The sequence below is a fragment of the Perissodus microlepis genome, chromosome 1 (assembly GCF_051167445.1).
Source record: "Perissodus microlepis isolate ML-2025 ecotype Zambia chromosome 1, ASM5116744v1, whole genome shotgun sequence".
NCBI lineage: Eukaryota > Metazoa > Chordata > Actinopteri > Cichliformes > Cichlidae > Perissodus > Perissodus microlepis.
Window position 1 is genome coordinate 27,433,610 of NC_140461.1, and position 23,064 is coordinate 27,456,673.

The 23,064-nt window shown below is 42.2% G+C and overlaps 1 protein-coding gene across 1 annotated transcript; it reads right to left on the reverse strand.

Moving 5' to 3' along the window:
• Window positions 1–1,444: 1,444 nt before the first annotated feature.
• On the reverse strand, window positions 1,445–21,553 carry tnfaip8l3 (tumor necrosis factor, alpha-induced protein 8-like 3). Its single transcript, XM_084930919.1, has 2 exons — window positions 21,140–21,553; window positions 1,445–2,549 (listed from the first exon to the last, which is right to left on the reverse strand). Exons 1-2 carry the CDS (start codon window positions 21,183–21,185, stop codon window positions 1,987–1,989), a joined length of 609 nt encoding a protein of 202 aa, XP_084787045.1. The 5' UTR covers window positions 21,186–21,553; the 3' UTR covers window positions 1,445–1,986.
• Between the last annotated feature and the right edge of the window lie 1,511 nt (window positions 21,554–23,064).

Here is a 23,064-nt window from a genome sequence, read left to right on the forward strand (position 1 = left end):
AGACGGCGCTCAGGAAGTTCATTAAGCCGCAGGGCGTTTTACATCACTGAGCTTTCTGTGTTTTCTCCTCTGTTTTGTGTATGTGTGTCCTTCTTGAACTTCTAACCTTCTAACGAGAGAATATCTCATTAGTTTTGAGGTTTTTCTTACATTTACTGTTCTTCTGCATATTAGATCATTTAACACAAGTGCTCTTCTGAGGCAGTTAGTAGTATGTCTGTGGTTCTGGAAGGTTTTTATCAAAGTCTGAGAAATGACTTTACAAGGGTTTTTTTTTTTTTGCCCTGGGTTTGGGGACTGCTTTACAAACTTCATTTTTGCTAGATGTTTATATGAATTCATTGGAGGCGGTTCGGGTTCAAAGAAAAGACCATTTTGGTGGCATTCTGGGAAATGTCACATTCAATGTTTTTAAAGCTTGACCCACACAAGAGGCCGAAAGTCAGCTGAAAGTCAAGACTGACCCAGTTACAGCCGGGTCCGTCTTGACCACAGGATCTACTTAAAGTTTAAGATAAAGTTTGAATTAGGTTAAAGGACAAGTTAGATATTTTGAGAATTAAAAAGAATATCTGTTACAGAGAGTTACATGAGATGACTGATTATTATAAATCGGCCTCTATGAGCCAATGGAAGGAAATCCACAAAAAAGTAGAGGAGAGGCGCATGTGCGCGTACGTGTGTGCGGTCTTTTTTTCCTGTAGCAGTTCTTTAATTCAAACTAGTCAACATTATAAATTATGTGTCCACTTTTATCTCCCGGTCTCATATCCAGACTGTTTGATTTAAGAATCTGGAAACAGCTGGAGGTTTTGTGCAATGGTCGGGAATTAGAAGAACAAAGATTTATAGATGTAATGGAAGTTTATGGTGAATGACATGAAAGTAAGTATCCAGTAACAATAGCTGCATGACTATTTCGACGTCTGGATCTGACTGACAGTGAGTGCAAACGGGTGAACATTGGGTGGGTGGTCTCCTTGTTCTGTGTTTTCTGTAAGAGAACACAGACATAAAACTGGACTTCTTCTCTACTGGCTGCCAGAGTTACGCTGCTGGAGTCACACCAAACCACCAGTAATATGTTTTCCTGGCCTGGGGAGCAGAACAGAGGCCGAGGGCATCTAATGAACCAGAAATAACAAATCACTGAATTCTCTGGACATTTCAAAACATGTGCAGATTTATGTCTGGCATGCATCTGGGTCAAATGGACAAGAAAGTCCCCCCATATACTTCCCCTTAAAAGAGCTGTTCTAGTTTAAAAGAGAGTAACTGGTTAGCAATTAAGCAAATCATTGTTTTCCTTTTGCAGTTGACTACGACGTGAGTCACGGGAGAAAATTAGCGTTATGACTGCCAACACGAGGGAACAAACTCGTGTTTCCTAAAAGCTTTCCCAGCCCACGTGGAGCTTTTGTTGTCAGGAAAAAATGCAAAATAATGATTTAAAGAAATCTTTAATAAAGGACACGTGTTACACCCTTGTTGAGAAGATTGACACAGATACATAATACATACCAGGTCATTATTGGTCTTATGTACAAACACTACACAACGTTATTCAAGCGTATCCCATACAAGCACACGCAGCCTCCTCTCATACACGCACACATGCAACCACACATAGAAAGACTGATTACTACAACTGATTATCTTCCATATCCAAATATACCTACTGCAAGTTTTTTTTTGGCCATTGGTACAGTACACTTTTGCACACAAAGAGGATGTAAAATGCATACAATGTGAAACAGGCTGTCTTAGCGTGCAGAAAGGATTCCACTGAGTGTAAAGACAGTCCAAAAAAAAAAAAAATCCCTCATTGAATCATAACAGCAGGATGTTACAACAACCTCCGTGGAAATCGATGCGGAAGAAACAGGAAGACGAGAGCAATAAGAGGATGTGGCAGTCAAGTGAAAAGGACATACAAAGGAGCAAAGGGAGAAAGAGCTTGAGGTGAAAGGGGTCAAGTGCAAGAGGTTAAAGCGTTCCTTCGTCCAGCAGTTTGTTGATGCCATTGCAGATCTTCCTCAGAGAGAGTCTGTACTCCTCTCCATCTCCGTACAGCTCGGCCAGGAACTCCCCGTGGGCAAAATGGTTGAAAACGTGATCGATGCGGGCATGTGAACGTGCGGTCAGGTGCTGCTCGACCAAGGCGTGAAGCAGGTCCCTGCACTCTAGCAGAAGCTCTGACAGAATATTCCGGTCAAAGGTGTACTCCACCTCGTAGAACGACACCGCCGTCATGGCCGCCTGGTTCATCTTCTTCTTGAAGCGCTCCACTGTGTCCAGCTCATCCGGGCTGAACTGGTGGTTACGGTATAAGATGCCAATCTTCAGAGCAATCTTGATGACGTCCTTGATGATCTTGTGGGCCTCCTTCTTGCTCTTGGTGAACTCCCGACTCGCCTTGTAGAGCTCGTCCAAGATCTCACTGCTGGTATCATCCGTCAGCATGTTAGCCACCACCATGGTGGCCATCTTACTCAGGATCTTCTTCTGAGCCTGCAGAGCCAGGGAACGGGAGTTGAAGCTCTCCTGCCCTGAAGGAAGAGAAACGAAAAGGAGAAGAGAAGAAAAGACATGTGAGTTTAATCTGCAGCATATATTGCACTTCGTGATGACCAATCCAAAATAAGAAGGTTTACAAATGAGTTAAAAACTTTAATGTGTGCTGCACCTTTCAGAGGTGAGAAATATTTGTTGCGCAAAATCACAGCAAGAGTCGACTCAAAGCTCTTTAGAATATAGGATAACAGCTATTAAATTCAGTTCTTTGCATTCTTTTAGCGGCCAAGAAAAACTCAAGGCTCAAAGTGGTCTAACTCAAAAAATGATCTTTATTTTACACGAACACACAAGCTCAGGTCTGAAAGCAGCAACAGCCGCACGTCACACACTCTAAGTTTCGAACACTCTGCTTAGTTTCACTTTCTGTCTGCACCTCATATGCTCTGCAAATGCAGTTTCCTGTCAGCCTGCGACCTAGTTTACACTCAAAGTTGGCCCTCTCTTATTAAAATACATAAAACAATATAATCAGCAAATAAGCACTAAGAATATATGTTTATTCCTTAACACAACACATCAATATTCTGAAAATCAAAAGACCTCTTATGAAGATGCAGTGTGCGACAGTGGGAAGGAAAAACTCCCTTTTGACAGGAAGAAACCTCCAGGAGAACTAGGCTAAGGGAGGGGCGGTCATCTGCCATGACCAGGTGGGAAGGTGGGAGATGAAAGAGAAATAAAATAAATTATGAAAGAAAATAAATGATGCACACATTAGTCATTGTTTACACACTCTTACATGCTTACATGTACATAACAGCTGAAATCCATCTGGACAAGCAGGCTTTTGCAAGTCACTCATTTCATGACATGACACTGCAGAAATTTCGTAGGTTTTATTTTTTATTTTTTTGTTACAAGAAAACTGATAACAGTTTTATGTGAGTAGATATGATGACATGGCAATGCTGCAAGTTCCTCTTGGGATGAAAGGTCAAGTCGAATAAATCAGTCTATTTTTTTTTTTCTAAACAAGAGTGTATTTTGTTTCAAGGGCAAAAAAAAGGTACAGACGACAGTCTGAAGAAGTGAACGAGGGATAAATTGAGATGCATCTACATTCTACAGCAGGGCGGCGGCTTTCCTGGAGCTGGCAGTGGTTTAGCGGGCTGGCTACGGGAGGAATGACTGTCTTCCCTGGAAAACTTCAAACAGCTGAAGATAGATAAGATTCCTTTTCACACACTTTCCTTTTACAAGTCCAGATTGATCACATTTGTTAGTCTGCGTCCCGTTGCAGCCACAGTTTATCTCAGAGCGAACATCAAAGGCTCCTTGTGTCCTCATGAAGCAATGCGAGTAGCCAAACACGTGTCTGTGTGTGAACGTGAGGAGTGGGAGGATGGAAAGGGGTTTTATTTAGGTGCCACCCAGCTTCAAATTACACACCAGATAACTCCTATTATGATTAAAGCCAAGCAAAGAGGCTTCACTACCCCCCACCCCACCCCCTGTTCCCTGGGCACGTTGTCAACCGCTCCCTCCTCCACATCTACGTCCAGAGTGGGAGAGAGAGGGTAAAAAAAGTGAGGATGAGTGTGCCATTGCCCAGTGGGCTTGGCGCAGAGCAACAGATGAGCCCATATTCGAAGAGGAACACCTGCTTAGTTGTCATTATAATTTTATTTAAGCACACAGCTCCTGTATGTGACTGTTTAGAATTCACAGTATTGTCACATCATCCGGTTGTTTGTTATTTCAATACAAAGGAGGTGTTTGAATTTGGGGGAAGTGGGGGTGGGGTGGGCAACAATCGGGAAAACCTAATCAGTGGCATTTCATGTGAATGTACAGAAGTGACATTTCCCGTGTTGGTCTGCAGCTAAATGACATTTCATGTATATATAATTAGCCCACCATGACATTTAACAGCAGATGTCTTTGTCTACAGTCCTTTCCCCCATCGCATTAAAAAAAAAATAAATCTGATGTCTCTTTTCACCTCTTCTTTGTAGAGCCTCAGGAGAGCGGGGGCGAGACCTATTGTGCATTTGACAAACGTGTGGTGGTTGAGCATGAGGACACAGAAGTTCCCAGTGCTATTTAAATCACGAGGTGTCAATATTTCTGGTATTTCTATGAGTTCAGTTCAGCACGAAGGCAGATTTTTACTGGGAACAGTGTGTCATCCTGACTGTAATTACTATGAAAACACTCGTTTCACTTGTGGTCTCCGAGGAAGTGAGTCGCATGGCATATATCCTACTCTTTCAGATTTTGGAAGTGTGCAATATTTCACGATGGATTTATATGTCTCGATTTTCTTTTCTTTTTTTGTCCAGTTTGGCGTGGCATAAATAAGCTGTGAACATAGCTTTGATGAATTATCCCCACATAAACCTGACAGTATGGAGGTGCTGGTAAACTAACAGTTGTTTGTGGGACAACGTCAAGATTGGTTTGGAGTCACGTTTCTGGCATTTTAGCAAATTTAATATTGCCGTTTGCTTCCTACCATTTGCTCGGGGGAAACACATGGCTTGTTAGCAGCTAAATGCTCCACGTTGCTTTCCAGCATGTTTGCCTGCTGTTTGGTGCTGCACAGCTAACAGCAGGTTTACCTAAGCTTTTAACCTAAGATGGACTACAGTACTGAAACTATAACTAAAGAAGAGTGTGGTGAGAGTAAAACCAAGCCTAAAAAAAATCACTTATCATAAAAATCACAGCTGCTTTGCTTTATGGGTGTTAAAACAGGGGTGTCAAACATAAGGCCTGGGGGCCAGAAGAGGCGAGGACTCCAATCAGACCAGTTGGATGGGCCTGTAAAGCAGGACATTAATTTTTTGACTTTTCACTGTGCTTTCACAAGTTTCACAGCTTTTCCTACTGATAAATGTTTTCCTTGCTTGTGGTGGGACCACACTGTGTGTACAGAGCAAAATTACTAAACATTTGCTTGTCAAAAAAAAGGGCTGCTACATTTTCCATTTATTAAAGATGGCCATCTATCCTCTCTTTACCATAGAGGCCACAGACAAGCAACAACTTCATAAACAATCCACTTAAAAGACTTCCAAGAAACCAACTAGGAAATAACTGAGTATCATGGACACAAACATTTGAGCAGCTGCACGATAGTTTCCATGATATTTGAATAGTCACACCATAATATACATATGACTGGTTGTGATTAGGCAGATCTGTGTCTGTGCCTCTCATCAACAGACTCTCTTTGTCACAGTCATTTCCTGTTCCTCTGAAGCAGCTCTTTGTTCCAGCGAGCCTCTGATATTCAGAAACCCAACTGGATAGATTTCTGAAACCCTGGCACACTGATAAAGGTGACAGCTTGCTCCATAAAGCCAGCCTTGTCAGACCGATGGCAGTGCGGGCGACTTGGATTTAGATCCCACCAGTATGTGCGAGTGACTCCATTTCTAAATTAAATTTAAAAAAAGATGCAAACAAAAATAAAAACAACATCTGCTGTGATTATGCCAAAAGATTTATTGAGCTGGAATTGACTGGACACTTTCTCACTTTCTTTTTTCTTTTCTTTTCTTTTTCTCTGCAGAGCTAAAAGCAGACTAATTATTCTCCTGCCACTCCTCAACACGCAGCCTGGAGCCTCTTTTTTGAGCAACAGCAGGTGGCTATCGACTCACTCGCCTTGACCCCTGTCTCAAGTCTGTTTGCGCATCCCAGAGTGATGAAGAATGTAAGCAAAAATGAAGGAGTGTGGTGGAAGGGGCGGGGGGAAATTACTGAGAAGACTGGACATGAGGCCGCTTGAGGTGTGAGTCAGAGTGCTGGTAAAGGAGGTGGGTGGTTCAGATACTGACTGGAGATTTTAGCACATAGAGAGTAAGTGAGGGTGGATCATTATGGGAGTGAACAAGAAGACAGTGAGAAGTCCAAGCTTTCCTTCTCTCTCTCTCTCTCTCTCTCACACACACACACACACACACACACACACACACACACACACACGTACAGCCTGTCACCCAGAGGCTGTGCTGAGTGACATGCATGAACCACAGTGTCAGAATAAGTTAAGGAATAGTGCAAGCTGTCAGAGGAGACATGGCCAGAAAAAAAACTGCATGCTAACTTTCTCCAGCACTGGCACTTCTTCTCCTACCTGCTCATTATTTCCTTTGCATCACTCTCTGCTGTAAAAGTTTTCACTAAGCAAAGCGGTTGCTCTGCATTTGCTGCTGAACACAAACAGGGAGCGGAGCTAAACCGCTAACGCGGGGCCAGTCGCAGAAGCCCATCAGAGGGGTTACATAAGCATGTTTTGGGAGCTGGTGAAGTTTACTTTTAACATCAGGATTAGTAAGGTGCTTGCTGCTCTCTGGCCACGGCTGTTGACTAGACAGTCTCTCTTTGTTCCGCCTGGTGTTTTCAGAGGCCTGAGTCAACAGTTTCAGCTGCACTGCATCAGAACATACATCCACTGTGGATCATGGAGACCGGCCAAACCTGCCCTGCTCAAGGTGTTGGAGTGAAAAAAAAAGATCCATCTGGACGAAATTATTTTGATTGCAGCCAGAGACACTTACATCAAGCAACCGAGATGGAAAAATATTTATTTGTCAGTTTAAGGGTCCCTGTGTGAAGTGAAGCTGTAGCCTTATGTTTCACAACCTGAAAAGGGCAAATGTCATGGCTCTTGCAAACAGCTAGCTGCTTTCGGGCAGTCCGAGGAAGAGGTGACTGCAGCAGGTAGCGCTGTAATATTTAATTCTGCAGATTTTTATGACAGATCGCCTTCCTGGTGCAACCCCTCTCAGGATCAAGTGGGCAATCTTTTGCTTGTTAAGCACATGTTTAAACCACCACACTATGGAGCCACTGGCTCTAGTGAACAGATATGTCCATATATAATGAGCATGAGTTAGTCCTCCTCTCCATACTGACCCTGAAGCTTTTTAAATGAAGGAGGCTGGAGTGATGGATTGAGATGCTGCTCCAGTGCGAGGATATAATAAGCAGACATTATACAGACTAGGAATGAGTCAGCAATAGTGAACCAAATAGTGCATTCTTATAAAAATGTGCAGTCAACTTTGTTTCAGCTGTTGCGTTCTTTAAACTGTCCCACTTCAAAGGGAATCACTGATCATTGAATGCTGACAATCCAAGAAAATATATATTTTCTTTGGATGAAAAGTGAGCTGCTTCTATTTTTGTAACGTGCTAAAGCTCAACACTGGATGCAAGATTTGCTAATCTGGACATTTTCTGTAGCACACCCAGCTGTGAGGCGGTGGGAATGGAAAAGGCTTGTGTTGGTCTTGTTCCAGACTAATCAGAAGAATGAGCCATTAGCAGAGCTAGCAACTAAGACTGACAATAGCTGACTGGCCTTTACTGAGTCAACACTGGAGGCACTTTACATCCGGAAGTGTGGAACACACAAATATGAGGCGGCTCTGTGCGAGTCTGGATACAGTACGTGTATATTTTGTGTCTGTCTTTTGACCAGGAAAAAAAAGCTTCATGACAATCTGAAGAAATACTTCCTGTTTACAGACATAATCAAAGATGTAACTGACCTAAAGGGAAAGAGGTTGTTCTAAAAAAAAGGCTTCCTAAGTGGAGCTGTCTTAGCAGTTTTGTTTTTTTTATATTGTCTGGACTGTTTTCAGAGAGCTATGAGTCATTTGGTGCAGCCATTAGAGTGTTATTAGTCTGAAACATTCAGAGTTTCTGAATACTCAGGATCTTGATCTTGTCAGTTGACTACATGCACTCACACACACACACACACACACACACACACACACACACACACACACACACACACACACACACACACACACACAATAATTCTATTTCCTCTTCCAAAAACATTATAATGATCTAAAATAATTTCCTTGGGGTCTTAGCCTTACTAAACTATTTTTCTAACCCCAACATTAACTTCGTCTTTGGTCTAAACTGCGATAACTGATGCACGGAGTACTTGCTTTTTGTGCTTAAAAGGCAGGCAGGGCTCTATAACGTGACATTAATGTACCCACAACGTGAGCGATACAGGCACACAGACCCGCTCACACAGGGAAACATAATACTTGATAAGCGCATCCCCGTGCGGGGTTACTAACGACAACAAACCAGGTCACATTCTCAGCACAGGTGCAGAGGGTTTTTTTTGTTTGTTTTGTTTTTGTTTTTTTTAAAGCCAGCTAGCCACTGATACACTAACAGCACATGACTTAGTGTTTATGCAACAGACACGGGTGAGCATACAAATTATTTCCAGTGAAGATGGATATCAGCATATGATGAACATGTGACAACAAAAAAGCAAAAGAAGAGGAATGAAAAACGTTCAGAGAAATAGATGAATTTCAATTAGATCACATAGAATAAAGTCCTGTATGTGTGTATATATATATATATATATATATATATATATATATATGTAAGTAACACTGGAAAAGCACTATATAAATGTGTGTATAGCACCTGTTGCAAACAGTAAATACTATTGACACACAACCTAGCTCTGAGATGCAAAAAAGGTCCAAAGCAAACAAAAACACAGTTTAGCTCTGCAAAGCTTCCTTGTTGCCTGTTCACAGCATCACCAAAAACCTCCTGGTATACGGTGGCTTTCCATCTGCAACCAATTTTCTATTCACCAGCAGCTATGTATTGTATGCCTCTTTGAAATGAGTGGTTTCCAGGACATTCTTGGCACTCTGCAAGTGCAATAATTTTCCAGACATTTTCCTTTTCAGGTATTTTCTTTTATAGGAGAACAGAAGTACAGTGTAAATACCCCTTTGCCTCATGTGTTATATAAAAATGGACTTCTGCAGGAGTTGCACAAAGTCATATTTTACTTTATATTACTTTTTTTTTATAAGACAGCTACTGACCAGTGTCAGAATTAATTGAGATTCTTTTTATATAAAACATCTGGTTTTACTGAATATATAATGTTGCATCAAAGCAATGTATCATGATCATATTGCAAAGGTAAAGGTAAGTGGCTCCTTATCAAAAATATGTGTTACACACAGGAAGGAGATGGGAATGTTTTGTTAGTCCTAAAGTGTTTGCTATTTATATCAAACCACTGGCCCAAGCTATCTGCCAGGATGGGGAGCTGAGGGGAGTAGCTGTAAGGAACAGGGATCATAGAATTAGCCCTTGCACGGATGACATGATGATGTATTTTATGGATTTAGATGCCTCCTTTTAAGGATGATGAGAATCACAGAGAAACTGAGTTACTGTGCAGAATCTAAGTGTTCAAACTTTCCTCTTCAAATATATGCCTGCAGGAAAGATCAAGCCTGTTCAGTGAGATTCAAAGTTAATCAAATAGCAAAGCAATATCAGTGGCATATGGTGCCAAACGTAATTGGATCAACCAATATCTGAGAAAGGATATAGGTAGATGTCTGGATTTCAGGAGTAAGATACATGTGATGAATGAAAATGTGGATGCATTTATGACCAATATCACAAAAACTGTCTACAGAATGGGTTTACGTAGCATATATAAAATACTGAGAAGGGGAAAAAAGCCCAAATTTGATAGACTGCACTCTGAATGCCAACAAATAAAAATGTAATGGAATGTAACAACTAAAAGATGTATATCTGCAGACCAGCTTTGACCACTAATTAACTGGGGTGATGATAGCTTTACAGCCAGATGGAAAGAGACTGACACACACATTCCTAGCTACCACATCTAAACGACTCATATGCTCCCCGGACACATTATAAGACCAATTGCACATTACTGTGCTATATATGATGATTCATATATATGATATACAGTAGCTGTATATGGTTTCTATTTTCTATTTATGTGACAAATGCACATAAATAAAATGAATTTCACTGGAAAAATTTACATCATTTCTTTCTGTTGTAAAATATCTGGGGAAAGCCTTCGGTAATAAAGTCTGCCATCCATCAGCGATGCCATTTCGGAGCACAAAAAAGGCACCAAAGATGTATCAATACCAGGAAAATGTCAGGGAGAACGCTCCTCACGCAGCAGAAGTAAACAAGGGTGGCAGCTTGACTTCCACTTCTTTTGCCTTGGCCTTTTCGTTTGCTTTTGGTTCCCAATAAGGATTTGCAGTGAGACTCTCTCTGGCTGCATTTACAAGGCTTTAGGAAAACAAAGGAGTGGGTCATTCAGTGATCTTAAAGGGGGTTTTAATAGCCTACAGGGTTGATGTTAAGCGAGCCCAAGAGGCCGGTGGACTGTGCCAGCTGGTACCTCGACAGAGGAGCTGGAGGAGGGACATATTTATTTTCCACTGTCAGTCTCGAGGCTTCTGACTTGTTGAGCTGCTGTTTGTCAGACTCGCTGTTGCACTAATATACTGCCGTGTAGATAAAGGCTGCATAAAAACACATCACGATGCCTTTATACATAAGGAAGGAGTTGTCGAATGGGAACCAATTTTTGTCATTTCATGTTCCTCCTCCACTCGCCCTGGACCTGCAAAAGTCTCTGCATAGGCGTTTTTTGGACTCCCACAACGCTCCTCAGAAGATGACTCAAACATAGCGCCCCTGCACACTCTGTCTGTTGCAATGTATGTGTTTGTTTCTCATCTGATAAAACTTGAGAAAGCTATGATTTCTGCACAGAGAAAAAAACAGTGCGATTCAGTGGAGTGAAGCACAATGATGTGCATTATTCATGACATGTAAAATCTGACTCTGAGCCAGTTTCCAAAGGGCAGTCTGGTGCTGAAAGAGGTCAGTCACTGTGCCTTTAACAGCTGCTCAGGATGTAGAGTGGCATTCAGAAGTTTAGGGTTAATAAATAACTCAGCTTTAATACTTTAATGACTTTCATTTGTGCAAAGTAGGGTTATGGAGCTTAAAGTATAAATGTAGTGTGTGTGGCTGAAACCGAAGGGTATGCTGTAGGTTACAGCTCAAGCTTTAATGAGCGTAATGGCAAAAAATACATCCGGATTTATGCCCCCGAGGCTTTTAATACTGCTAACATTGTGCAAAAATATGACAAACAAGACAAATGAAAAGCTGCTCTTTGCTAATGCTTTGTGCAGGTGTTACCTGTCTCTGCTTTTTATGGATGCTATGGATAATATGAGGCACAAAAGTGACTGCATCACCACAAAGGTTACACACGAGTACTAGTGAGATAAAGGTCAGTGCATGTGATGGAAACATCACAAATTGGAGAACTGACTAAGAAAGCAAACAAACTGATCCTGTGACTGTTTTCTCCGAGCCTGCAATATTTATATGTGTGATTTCTGATAAGCATTTTCAGTTAAGTGTAAAGAAAAAGTATATATTCAGTCAGCCTGTATTAACAAAAGTAAAAATATATGGTCTGATGCCACGGCACACTTATTATGTACTTTCCTTTGATGGATTGATTTTGATTCAACTTGACGATCAGCATATATTTTCAGTGCAGATAACAGCGTATGAGTGTGAGCCAGTGGCTGAGCATTTAGCATTAGACGAGGCAGGTCACGGAATCAAGCTCAGCCTGGTATCCCCGTACAGCGACTCATACCAGCTCATCTGTTGGCTCAACAGATAACACATGGGGTGCACTTTATAAAAACTGGCTTTAGCCTGCTCACACAGTTGCTTCTGCCCCTGCAAGCCTCTTTGCCGACCCACCTCCATGCAAGCTAATGTTTGTCATGCTAATTCTGACCTAATAAATATCATGTCTGTTATCACTTATCTGTGTTGGCTTCTGTATTGGAAGGGATCATGCTGCCTCAGGCTTAACATATATATATAATATATGTGTGGAAGGGTGGGGAGATGAAATAGGAATCTCATTTCATCGCATTTCAAGTGCTGCAGGAAAATAACCAATAACCAGAAACCGCTGAATCACAGCTGCTGTGTGATATATTTATGTTAGAAAAGAAAAATCAGCTGACGTCACGCTGCATATGTACATTATTATTATATTTTTAGTGTGTGTGCTCCAAAGCATTTTGTATATTCAGCTGTACAGCTACAGAAAAAGAAAAAAAACCCCACGTTTTTCCTTCAGTGTGGCTGAACAGCAGGTTGGATCAATAGTTTGTTTCAGATACAGAAACTATAAGATCGGTGAGGTCATTATCAAATTATTTTGTGCTCTGAGGAGCTTAAAAATAAACCATTCTCAGACTTTTTCTTTGGTGGCTTTGCAATCAAATAGTTTTAAGTCAAAGGAAATTGTGGAATGAAAAAAAAAGAAACGAGGCATAAAAACGCTCTTAATTGGCCTCTGAAGTTAGGAGTCCTCTGTGCGTTATTGAGAAGTGGTTTCACTCAGCGTTACTCACTGCATAATGGATGAATATCAACCAGGAAAAGCTTTAAAGGCCATTTCTAAATAAAGGGGGGGTGGGGGGGTGGACTGATGTTAATGTAGCTGTAATGAAGAGGTTTGCAACAGAGTTTGAGACTATAAGTGTGTTTATCCTGGGACTGGTTTAAATGTCCACTGTGATGAAGGGTCCAGGGAAAAGCACTTAGGAGGGCTCTCTGATTCATGAGGGACACAAGAACAGATTGCCTTTGGCAGCCGCGCAGCCTTATTTAATGCTCCATTCTTCATCTCTTTCTTTGTCTCTTTCCGTCTCTTAGTTTTAATGGCCACGTCCCTGTAGAGCTGAACCAAAGAGATTGGGTGAAATGAAGCATTTGCAGAAGATGTCTGATTGATTAATGCGCCGCTTGATGTCCTGTCACAAAAAAAAAAAAACGGGTGGCGGAAAAGAGGGAGGGTGAGAGATAGCAGCTATTTGACCCCCACCTTCTACTCTGCCCTTGGCTTTCATCACAGTCACTCCTTGTTATGAAGACCAAAGGAGCTCCTGGTCCGCTGAGGATCAGAAGTGGCATCCAAGACATGCTGTTAGGACCCAGCGTGGACTGCGGGGTCCTGTGAGATTGCGACCATTTGACCTTTCCTCTGCTGCAAAGCAAATTTCTCCACCAGCTACGGTTTCCATGTTTGTGCCATTGTTTAACTACAGTAAAGCACCAGACCACAGTGAACTGGGTATCTGGCTAGCTGGGTATGGGAACTGCAGGCTGTCTCCCCTCTCCACTTCCCTTCTCTGGGAGCCTCTGTGGAAAAGTACTCTGCCACCATCACCAGCTGACAAATCTCATTATGATGATGTTGACTGAATGGAGAAAAAGACTCCACATTTCTACGCAACGAAATGACAAATTTGCTTCTGTGCACCGAATAATCTGACAGCGACAGCTGGCTACAAATGTGTGTGTGCGGGCTTGTGCGTTAACTATAATGATAGACTGTGGGGCTGAGGCCTAATAAAATACAGGGGAGTATGATGTATTCAGCCTCTCTGTTACCCAGTTTCCCATTTTCCGTCTAAAATAAAGAAGTTATGCCTTTTACAGAATCAAAGGGCAAGAAAAAGAGGAATGCACCTTTCACGCCTTTCAGTCTAAGCTAAAGATGGTCGAAAAAAGAGAGAAAAATTGACTATCTTTGCTTGAGAAATGCTCTGAATTATTGCGGATGAAAGAAGAAAATCAAAACAAATAGACTGTCGCAGCAATCTATACCGTCTGCAGATGTGTCAGGTCACTTAAATAAAGGAGTGTGGAGGAGTGATGGAAGCAAGGACGGAGGAGGAGGTGGGGGTGTTGAAGAAAAAGAGGTGAGATCATATGTCCACAGTTTAACTGCCTAACTCCTGTCAAAATCCCTTAACGTCAGACATAGCCGCGCACAACACCAAAAAAAGCTAAACAAAAAAAAGAAACAACACCTCTCCCCCTCTCATTCTCTTTTCCACCTTCTACCATGTACAGCTGTGTTAAGAACTGGCTGCAGTGTCTTTGTCTCATACACACACACGCACACACACACACACACGAAGCTCTTGTGTCTTTCTCATCTGCTCCTCTCTCTCCATTTCTCAGCGCATCTACAGTGTCGAGGAAGTAAGCGTTTTCCGGCCCTGGGTGAGTCGCTCCTCTCATAGACCTCGGCCAAGTCTCAGCATGCCGTGGCATCGTTCACAAAGGGACACACGGGTGCTCGAGAAGATGCGCGCACACACAGATACTCGCATGCAAAATCATCCAGACCATGACAGCCCATCCAAATTCCCCCCTTCCCAGAACTTTGGCCTCCTGGTTTGTTTACTAGTTCACTCACTTCGAGTTCACGTAAAAAAAAAAATCAAAAATAAAAATGAGGCACTGAGAACCTTTGAATCACTCACAGAGGAGCTCAGTCTGTCACTGCCTTTATACAGTGCTGAAGCCCCCCCCTCACCAGCTATTCTCTCTTCCATTAAAAAAACACTGCATAATTCTGCTAGGCCTCCATTATCCTTCTATTCACAGGCTTTTCCTGTACTTGCTGGTAAAATGTGATGACCTCACTGATTTTGTCACCTCGCGGGGATGTTTGTAATTTGGAAAATTGTGATGTATGCTGTGCACTTCAATTAGCGGCCTTTAGCGAATGCAAGCCCAAGATTTAAACATGACCAGCTCGACATACTGTGAACACTGACTCAGACAGTTTGTAAATGGACTGGTTCTTATGTAGCACTTTTCTACTCTATCTGAGCACTCAAAGCACTTTACACAATTTGTCTCATTGACCCATTAACACCCCTTCGCACAAGCACTGTTTTTAAGGCTCTTTCTATCTAATATTCACACACATTCTACTGCCAGGACAGCCAGAGGACAGATGAAATAAAGCATCAATAATAATAAACTATTACAGAGTCATAAATAGTCAAGCAAAGAATATTAAGATCAGGGTTTCAAGTTTTCAGATTGCTCCTGCTTTGATTGAAGTGATGAAACTGCATATGCTTTGAGCTTTGACCTTGCGGGCCCTCCCTCTCTGCGCACGACGCGTGTTAGTGTGAAGCCAGAGGGCCTCTGCCGTCCTGGCTGCCAACACACCACTAACTAATGACCAGGAAATAACTGTGGTTCACGCAGACTCACAACGCTCCCTCTCTTTCTCACATTCGTATGTTTCTAACTGACTTTTATTGACTGCATTTTTCTTTCGACTCCTTATTACGAGCCTAAACCGAATCATTCCATGAGTTAATTCGAATCCCAGCCTCCAGGGATAACACAGAGTAAAGTTTTAGCTACCATTAAGGCTCATGAAATGTCTACGCCCACAACATAGCTGCCAGGGCTACTTCTGTCTGCGCGGCTGTCTCCTATCTCACTAGAAATAGTTTTTAAAGGATTTCTGAAAGCAGGATCAACATGACACACTGCTAAACTGTTATGAAATATGATGAACACGGGTGCTTTTCCCTACCACAACTCTATAATGCTATAATCAGCACAGTTTGTTCAGTTCTCCTAGAGTTAAGTGTGAAAAGCTGTGTGTGTAATTGCCTCCCACTCCACATTGTTTTCTATCTTTTTTTTTTTTTTTGGAGTGGGAGAGAGAGGAAAAGTGTATTTAGCTTTTTACCATCTGCATGTTAAGTTTTGGGTTTTTTTGTTAGTTTTTTGGGGAAATGTCAGAAAGTCAGAAAATCCCAGACATCATGTTCTATTGGCACTAATGTAGAAAACTCTTGTAACCACAAAGTAAAGCTAAATAACACTTTCTATCAGAGATTGTGATTTTAGGTCAACACGAGTGAGAAAATAAACCAACACACGCTCCTTCACAGAGGCGGCATCTGCACAGGCTCAGTGGTTCTCAAACACCAGTCCAGCCTTCATTTAATGCATACTGCTCTCCCCAAAGAGATCGTCTCTCACTTCAGGCGCCACTACTGACTGTTTGCTTTGCTTCGAATGGCCCTCCTGTGAAACCGCAGCCATCTCCTCCTTATGAATGTGTGTCTATGAGGCCTTTGACCAGAATGTCTGTCAGAGTGCCTCTGCGGTCTGACTCCGTGTTTCAGTAATGGCTCAGCCGTGGGGAGACAATCCTCTTTCCAAATGTCCTACAAACACCGTGAAATGCCACGGTATTATTGTGTCAGTGCATGCATGCATGCATGCGCATACAGAGGAAGTGCACTCAAACACAGATAGTGACCAAAGGGGTTTTTTTTTGTCTTTTGCTTCAGTTGTAGGAAAAACTATTTTCTCCTGAGTCGTCTTTTCCACTTACGGCTTCGCTCCTGTGTTTTTTTTTCTCTCAGTTCGTGCTACAATTTTCCAGAACCAGCTCCTGGTGTCTTGAGTGTGGGTGTTTGTGTGTATGCGCGTGTGTACAGAGGGCTGGGTGTAGTGCAGTGAGCACTCTCCATCTGTGGGCCAGATTAAATGCAGAGTTTAGGGATGCATGTGCTGGGAGACCAAGGATATGAGCGAGAAGAGCGCAGGCTTTTTTTCAGTATGTCTGTGCGTATCTTTGGGAGTGTTGTAGTGTATCCAGGGCTGGCTCACATGTGCAAAGCATGTGGCCAGTCTGCCAACATGGCAATCATGAGGCAGAAGCCTTTCTCTCATTGCCGAGTGCATCTGGCCTGCTCTGATGTGTCGGAGATAGCTCAAGTGTTTGCAGAAGCTTGGAATAGTGGCGGTTAACAGGGAAAATAAAGCATGTTTGTTGATGCGCAAACATGTGAATGAATGGCGGGGATAATCTACTGGCCCAAGATCGCATTTCAGTTGTGTCATCAGACAACATCTGCAGTTTTGTGTTTTTAATAGAAGCACAGAAACGGCCCTCACGCCCCTATGGATATCACAGCCAAAAAGCTCCCCTTTTCAACAAGTCTGCTTTTCCTGTGAATTTGAAGGTAAACACAAATGTCTGGAAATAGATCTATACAGGGCTGATGGAGTTATGGTGTTAGAGAGAATCACATCACCAGGATAAATCATCCAAAAACAGAACGTGGCTAATAGCTAAACATAATGCCACAGTAACATAATTTAATATAATATAGTGATATATAAAAAAATAATTCAAAGTGGAAAACAGGAGTGTCTGAAAGCCCTGAAGCATTACAGTTTAGTGAAATTTCTAGCCTCTATTTTGCACCTATTGTGCAACATACACAGGAGAACAGGTGTACTGACAGTCAGCTTTGCTTTGACTCATAATTAGGTGTGGTCATCCCCGCTCCACCACAGAAAGGAGGGACAGGATGACTGGGTGAATCAGTTTGTGGATATTGGTATGGTCAGAGGCATGCTCAGCGCATGACTGGATGATTATGGGTAAGAAAATATGATCCTTTCTGTTTGAGCTGGGTTTTTTATGGCCTTTTTTCAGAGTCGTTGCAGCACAGCTCTGTGTGCTCTGTGTGCAGAACGCTGTAGCAAAGCCAGAAAAACACAATGAAGCACAATATTAGTTTTTGTAATGAAGCTCTGTCCTAACTCTCCCATGTTAGAAAATATCTTCCCCAGCAGAACTTATTTAAATTTGCTTCATGTAAGCATCCTGAAAATCTTCGAGAATGTTTTTGCGACACTTTAAATAATGTGAAACTTTTACTTTTTTAATGAAAAAAAAAGTTTAAGGCTATCGACGCTTATTTAAAATATTTCCATAAATTATCACATGGAGTGTGTTATGAGTAAACGCAATAAATGTTGCATAAATGTTCTTGCTTCCCATAAGAAAACATGGAGACAGATTATTATTTAAGCCCACAGAAATCATAGATTTATAGATGTAGTTGGCAAAAAAGAGCCTAAAAGCTGAGGTGGGATGCCCTACGTACGGGTTAAAAAACATACAAGTTTATCAGGGTGGAAAAACTGAGTCTTTAAGGAGACAAAATGGGATTCAGGCTCAAGACGTGAGGCGCCATCACTGGGAAGAATGGTAAAAGCATTAAGCAGCAGGTCTAAAGCATTTTTTCACTTATAAGTAAAATATCAAATATCATTTAAGGCTTTCTAAATTTTGCTAACTTAGGCTAACCCATCTGATAATGTGCTACATTGGAAAGTGAATCATTAAGAAAGCTGAGGAATGCTATTATATTGTGTGTAAGTAGCTAATACAAAGAGAAACAGCACCTTTTCACAGCTAACCTCCCATAGAGTGATGATATATAATGACGTAGCCAAATCTAAGTCAGCTACAGTCAGTTACATATTGTAGCCTGTGCTACATCCCCCTCCAGCTGGAGTAGTTTTCTGCTTTACTGCCTTTGGAAAGCTAAGGACCTACAGGTGGGTGCTGAGGTGGAGGTGTTTCTTTAAAATGCTGACAGCAGCGGTGACTGTGGTGGCACCAAGCAGCAGAAGCAGCAGCGTCGTTTTCGGGTAAGCAATGTGCAAAGGCACACACAGCCCTGGTAGCTACACCTTCACCATGTGCTGTTTGTGGTGAGTCCTACTGCCTAAATTAACTAGCAGGCTTTCCTCACCCCTCTCCTTCCTGTACACTATTTTCTTGTTCCTGGCATAACTATAAAACACAAAACACACGGGATCACAAGGCTACTATTTTGAGTTTGATTTATAGATAGGTGACAGCTCTCTCCTGGGGGTAGTAACAAACTTATCTCTCTGTTTACTAGCAGCCACCTTCCAACAGTGTTCCCATGGCTCAAACTACTAGAAAGCTACTCATAGTTCAGTCATGATATTATCTTTATGTGGTTTTATTTATGAGTTTGCATGTTAGAAACACACACAGATATTACTTGAATGCACAATCCTGACATGACCTGTGCCAAGGTCAAGTCAGGCTAGTTCTCTTGGGTTAGCCCAGAGAGGCGCTGAAGAAAATAAACTATCACTAATTGCTCATGGAAAGGACACGTTGAGGTAAAATTAATGCAGCACAGAAATGTAGAACATCACTCTCTTGGAAAAAAAAAAGTACAACCATTAACTGCCCAAGGGCACAGGAGATGGTTGAAAGGTCAAGGCCAGCTGAAACATAATACCTCGCTATTTACACTGCTGAAAATATGCATGTGTGTGTGTAAAGCGTAGATTTATCACACATCTCTCACCGACATATCCAAGGAAAAGGGTTTTGTTTGTGTACAACAGAGTTTCAAAAGACTCCTGTTTTCCCAAATACGTTATCTCAGCTTTCACTGACCTTATCAAGTGAGCCAAACCAGATTTTTCCACGGTAGAGTAGGCACTGCAGCACAGCAACAAAGCACGATGCATTATGAGTGTGAGTCAGGCTCTTCTTTTCTCTTGACTTTGGAAAAATATAGCTCTCGCATCACCCTGGAGATTCAACATGTGCAACAACGTTTTGTTTTTTTGGTGTCCGGTCGATAAATCTATATGATTTTATTACTCTGACGTAACAAAGACCTGGTTATGTTATGCTGAAGGATGCTTTACCTGGAGTCTCTGGAAAACACTGTAGACCACTTCACATCAAAGTGACAGAAATAAAGCCTCTTCCTTTACGGTTTGGCTTAACTGTGACGCACAAAGCATCGGTTCATATGAAAGACTTTTATGGAAGTCAGCAGATGATATGAATATGTCATCACTTTCTCATTATATGTATAAAGTCCTCCAACCCTCACACTGAGGTTCCTCTCCACTTGCAAATGGATGAGAGGACAGACAGACAATGGTCCAGATGGACAGGCAGATGGCCAGAGTTCAGCAGAGCATCATTAAGGCACACGGAGCTCTATGACTTCAAATAAAACTGCAAACACCCACGCCATCAACGTTATCTAACATTAAACGATAAAACCCTCCAACACCTAAAGCAGATCTACTAGTAGTACTAGTTTTAGGAAACCACGATAGGAGAGCAATAAAGTCAGTTCAAGCATCAGCGTGAGTTTTACTTTTATTCGCTGCTATTTGACTGCTCCTGTATCCTGACACTGCTGTGAAACAAAGAAACCCCTCCTGGAGACGCATTTCAATCTGACTGTTTAAACTCAAACATATCTCCACAAGGATGCTTCATCTCCCTCCTTTCTCCCACAGAATCAGTCGCCCACGTGCATGCGATGCTGTGAAATCTCCAATAAGCGAGTTCACTTTAAGGAGCATTTGTGCCTCTACCTGTGTGTTTAATGTATAACTCTCATCTGTGCAATAAATCTTTGCCCTGTACTTTGACACCATAAATCTTTTTTTCTTCTTCTAACTTCCAGCAAACAGCAGCGAGCTTCACGAGGAAAAGGAGCTGATTTCAGCGTCCGGGGAGTCTGCGCTCTCTCCGGCTCGCTCTGTAGCTGGACGTGTTGATGAACAAACTGGCTGCACGTGTCGGAGCTTGCCTGTTCCTGGTGGTGACTGAGCCGGCTTTCCTCCACGCACTCAGGGAGCCTCTGCCAGCCACCAGCATCACTGTACATGCATTCGAGCTCACGGCTGCTTGCCTGTCACACATCTTTGAAAGCTTTAAATACTGTACTCGATTCTTACATTTGGGTGCACTAAAGAAGGGTTCAGATTTACAGGCAAGCTGTTGATCACTAGAAACAGACTGAGTGCGTGAGAGAAATGGTTCAGAGAGGATTGAGACGCACTAAATGTGTTTAGTTGAGAGTAAAGAAAGGCTGGAAAATGCTGAAAATTTACTGGAACACAAAGGAAGAAAGAGCTTGTAGACCTCTTGGATTGGTCTGCTTAAAGTCTAGTTAGCAGGACATGCCAGAAACCAGTGCTGTGGTGACCTGTAAGAGTCTTGAGGCCTTACCTGGAGAGAGGTCTCCGTCACTCTGCTCTCCAGAATCTGAATCCATCTTTCCCTGCAGGACACTTGGAGGCTGCAGAAGCTCTCTTCTTGCTCCCTTTCCTTTTTTACAGTAGCTTCTGGTTTCTTAGCTCAGAGAAAATATATACAAATTCTTGGTTGGTTTTTATTATTTCTCCCTTTGAGCTAAAGTTCCCCTCCCAGCCTGGATCACTGCAGCTGTGAGAGGAATGCTACTAGGCTTATTTGCTGATCTGTCCTCCTGTTTTTTTGCGCTCCTTTCCTTTTAGTCTCCTCTCTTCTCCTGACTCCCTCAGTTTCCCTCTTTACTTCTCCCTCTCATCTACTTTCCCCTCCTCTGGTGCTCCCTCCCCTCACTCGCTGAGTCCGTCCCCCTCTCAGCGTCTCCCACCCTTTCCCTGCCGCTCGGTCCCTCCTCCTCCTCTTCCTTCTCTCATTCGGTGCTGTCACACTCAGCCTCTTCACGCTCTCTCCACTCAAACTCTTTCTCTACCTCTTTCTGTATGCTGTAAGTGCCGTCTCTTCCTCTTTCGCTCTTCCTCTCTCCCTCCCTCTCTCTGTCTCTGGGTAAGAGTGCTGCCTGTGTTTTAGCAGAGCAATGGGAGAGACTCATTCACGGCGACTTGAAATTCATCTCCAGCAGTAAAAATCCCATGACCTCTTGTTACTGGCTGTTGTAAAAAACAACAACAAAACAAAACTGGCTTTGGTTTGTGACTGTCACAGACCAGGTAATGACTGATTAGACGTGAAAAGTTGTGGATCATTTCTGTTCAATAGGAAAGCTGATTTTTCTGTGGATCCCACAATGATTCACACTTGTGTGCATTCAATCACTTCACCATCATATCATCATTATCAAAAGAATAATATTATTTGCCGCCTTTCCTTACTGTAATTTATTTGGTTTTCAATTTGCCGCAGAGAGCTTTTTTTTTCCAATGCTCTTGTTATTTTTGAAAGCACTCTGACAGAAATCGGATTCACAGCTTTCTTTTCATATTGCCCTTATTTGTCTTTTTATTTTTTTCATCTTAACTTCCTGATCTCTAATTCTGAAGTTCTGAATGTGGTGTGTCCTTGAGCTACACACTAAAGAGTGCTCCCTGCTTTGAAATGCATGAACATTCCAGCTATATATCACTTGAAGAGCAGATCACATATTTGTCTTCAGATAGACGGTGGAAGGCTGAAAGGCAAGAACTCGATCGAGAAACTTAAGTAAACTTTCTTGAAAATAGTTTATAGTTATACCATCTTTATAAAGTAGCATTCGCTGTGCGCTTGCAAAGCTAGTGGACGCTTCAAACCTGTAGTAAACTGAAAGAAAAGTAAAATGTCAGCACTCTGTGCAGTTTCAACCCACAAAGTGGAATTTGGCATACTGTTGTGGTTTCATGGTGTCCCACAAATCATCTCTGGAAATGTGTTTAAGACAATGGATTTGTTTCTGTGGTGGTTCACTCTCACCGTCCTCATGTGATATAATGTCACTGCTGTGATGGACTGCAACCTGTCCAGGATGTACACCGCTCTGTAACATGTGGAGCTGAAATAGGATGCCAACACAAAGTACATAAAACGGACGTTTTTCCAATGGAGGTTGGCACCAAACGTCAGTCCCTGTAGATTTCCATATTTCAATGTCCACCTTAACCACAGAGATAACATGTTCACAGCCTGGTAGGAAGAATTTAAATAGGTTAAAAGTTTAAAGTTATGCTGTGTTAAGTTTGTGGCCACATTTAGTGACCTGTGGGTGCTAGCTAGGCTGCTAACTAGATGCTAGGTACTGCCTCAGGTAATCCAAGTCACTGAACTGGCCCTCTTGAACATGAAAGTGGTGTTAGTACCCTGAATCTAGAGCATTTTGGTGGAAACACAAAATCATATGTCCTACTGTACCT

Coding starts and splice junctions, on each gene's coding strand:
- tnfaip8l3 (XM_084930919.1), bottom strand. CDS start 21,185: ATGGATTCAGATTCTGGAGAGCAGAGTGACGGAGACCTCTCTCCAG. Junction 2,550..21,139: donor TGACGGAGACCTCTCTCCAG/GTAAGGCCTCAA, acceptor CTCTTCCTTCAG/GGCAGGAGAGCTTCAACTCC.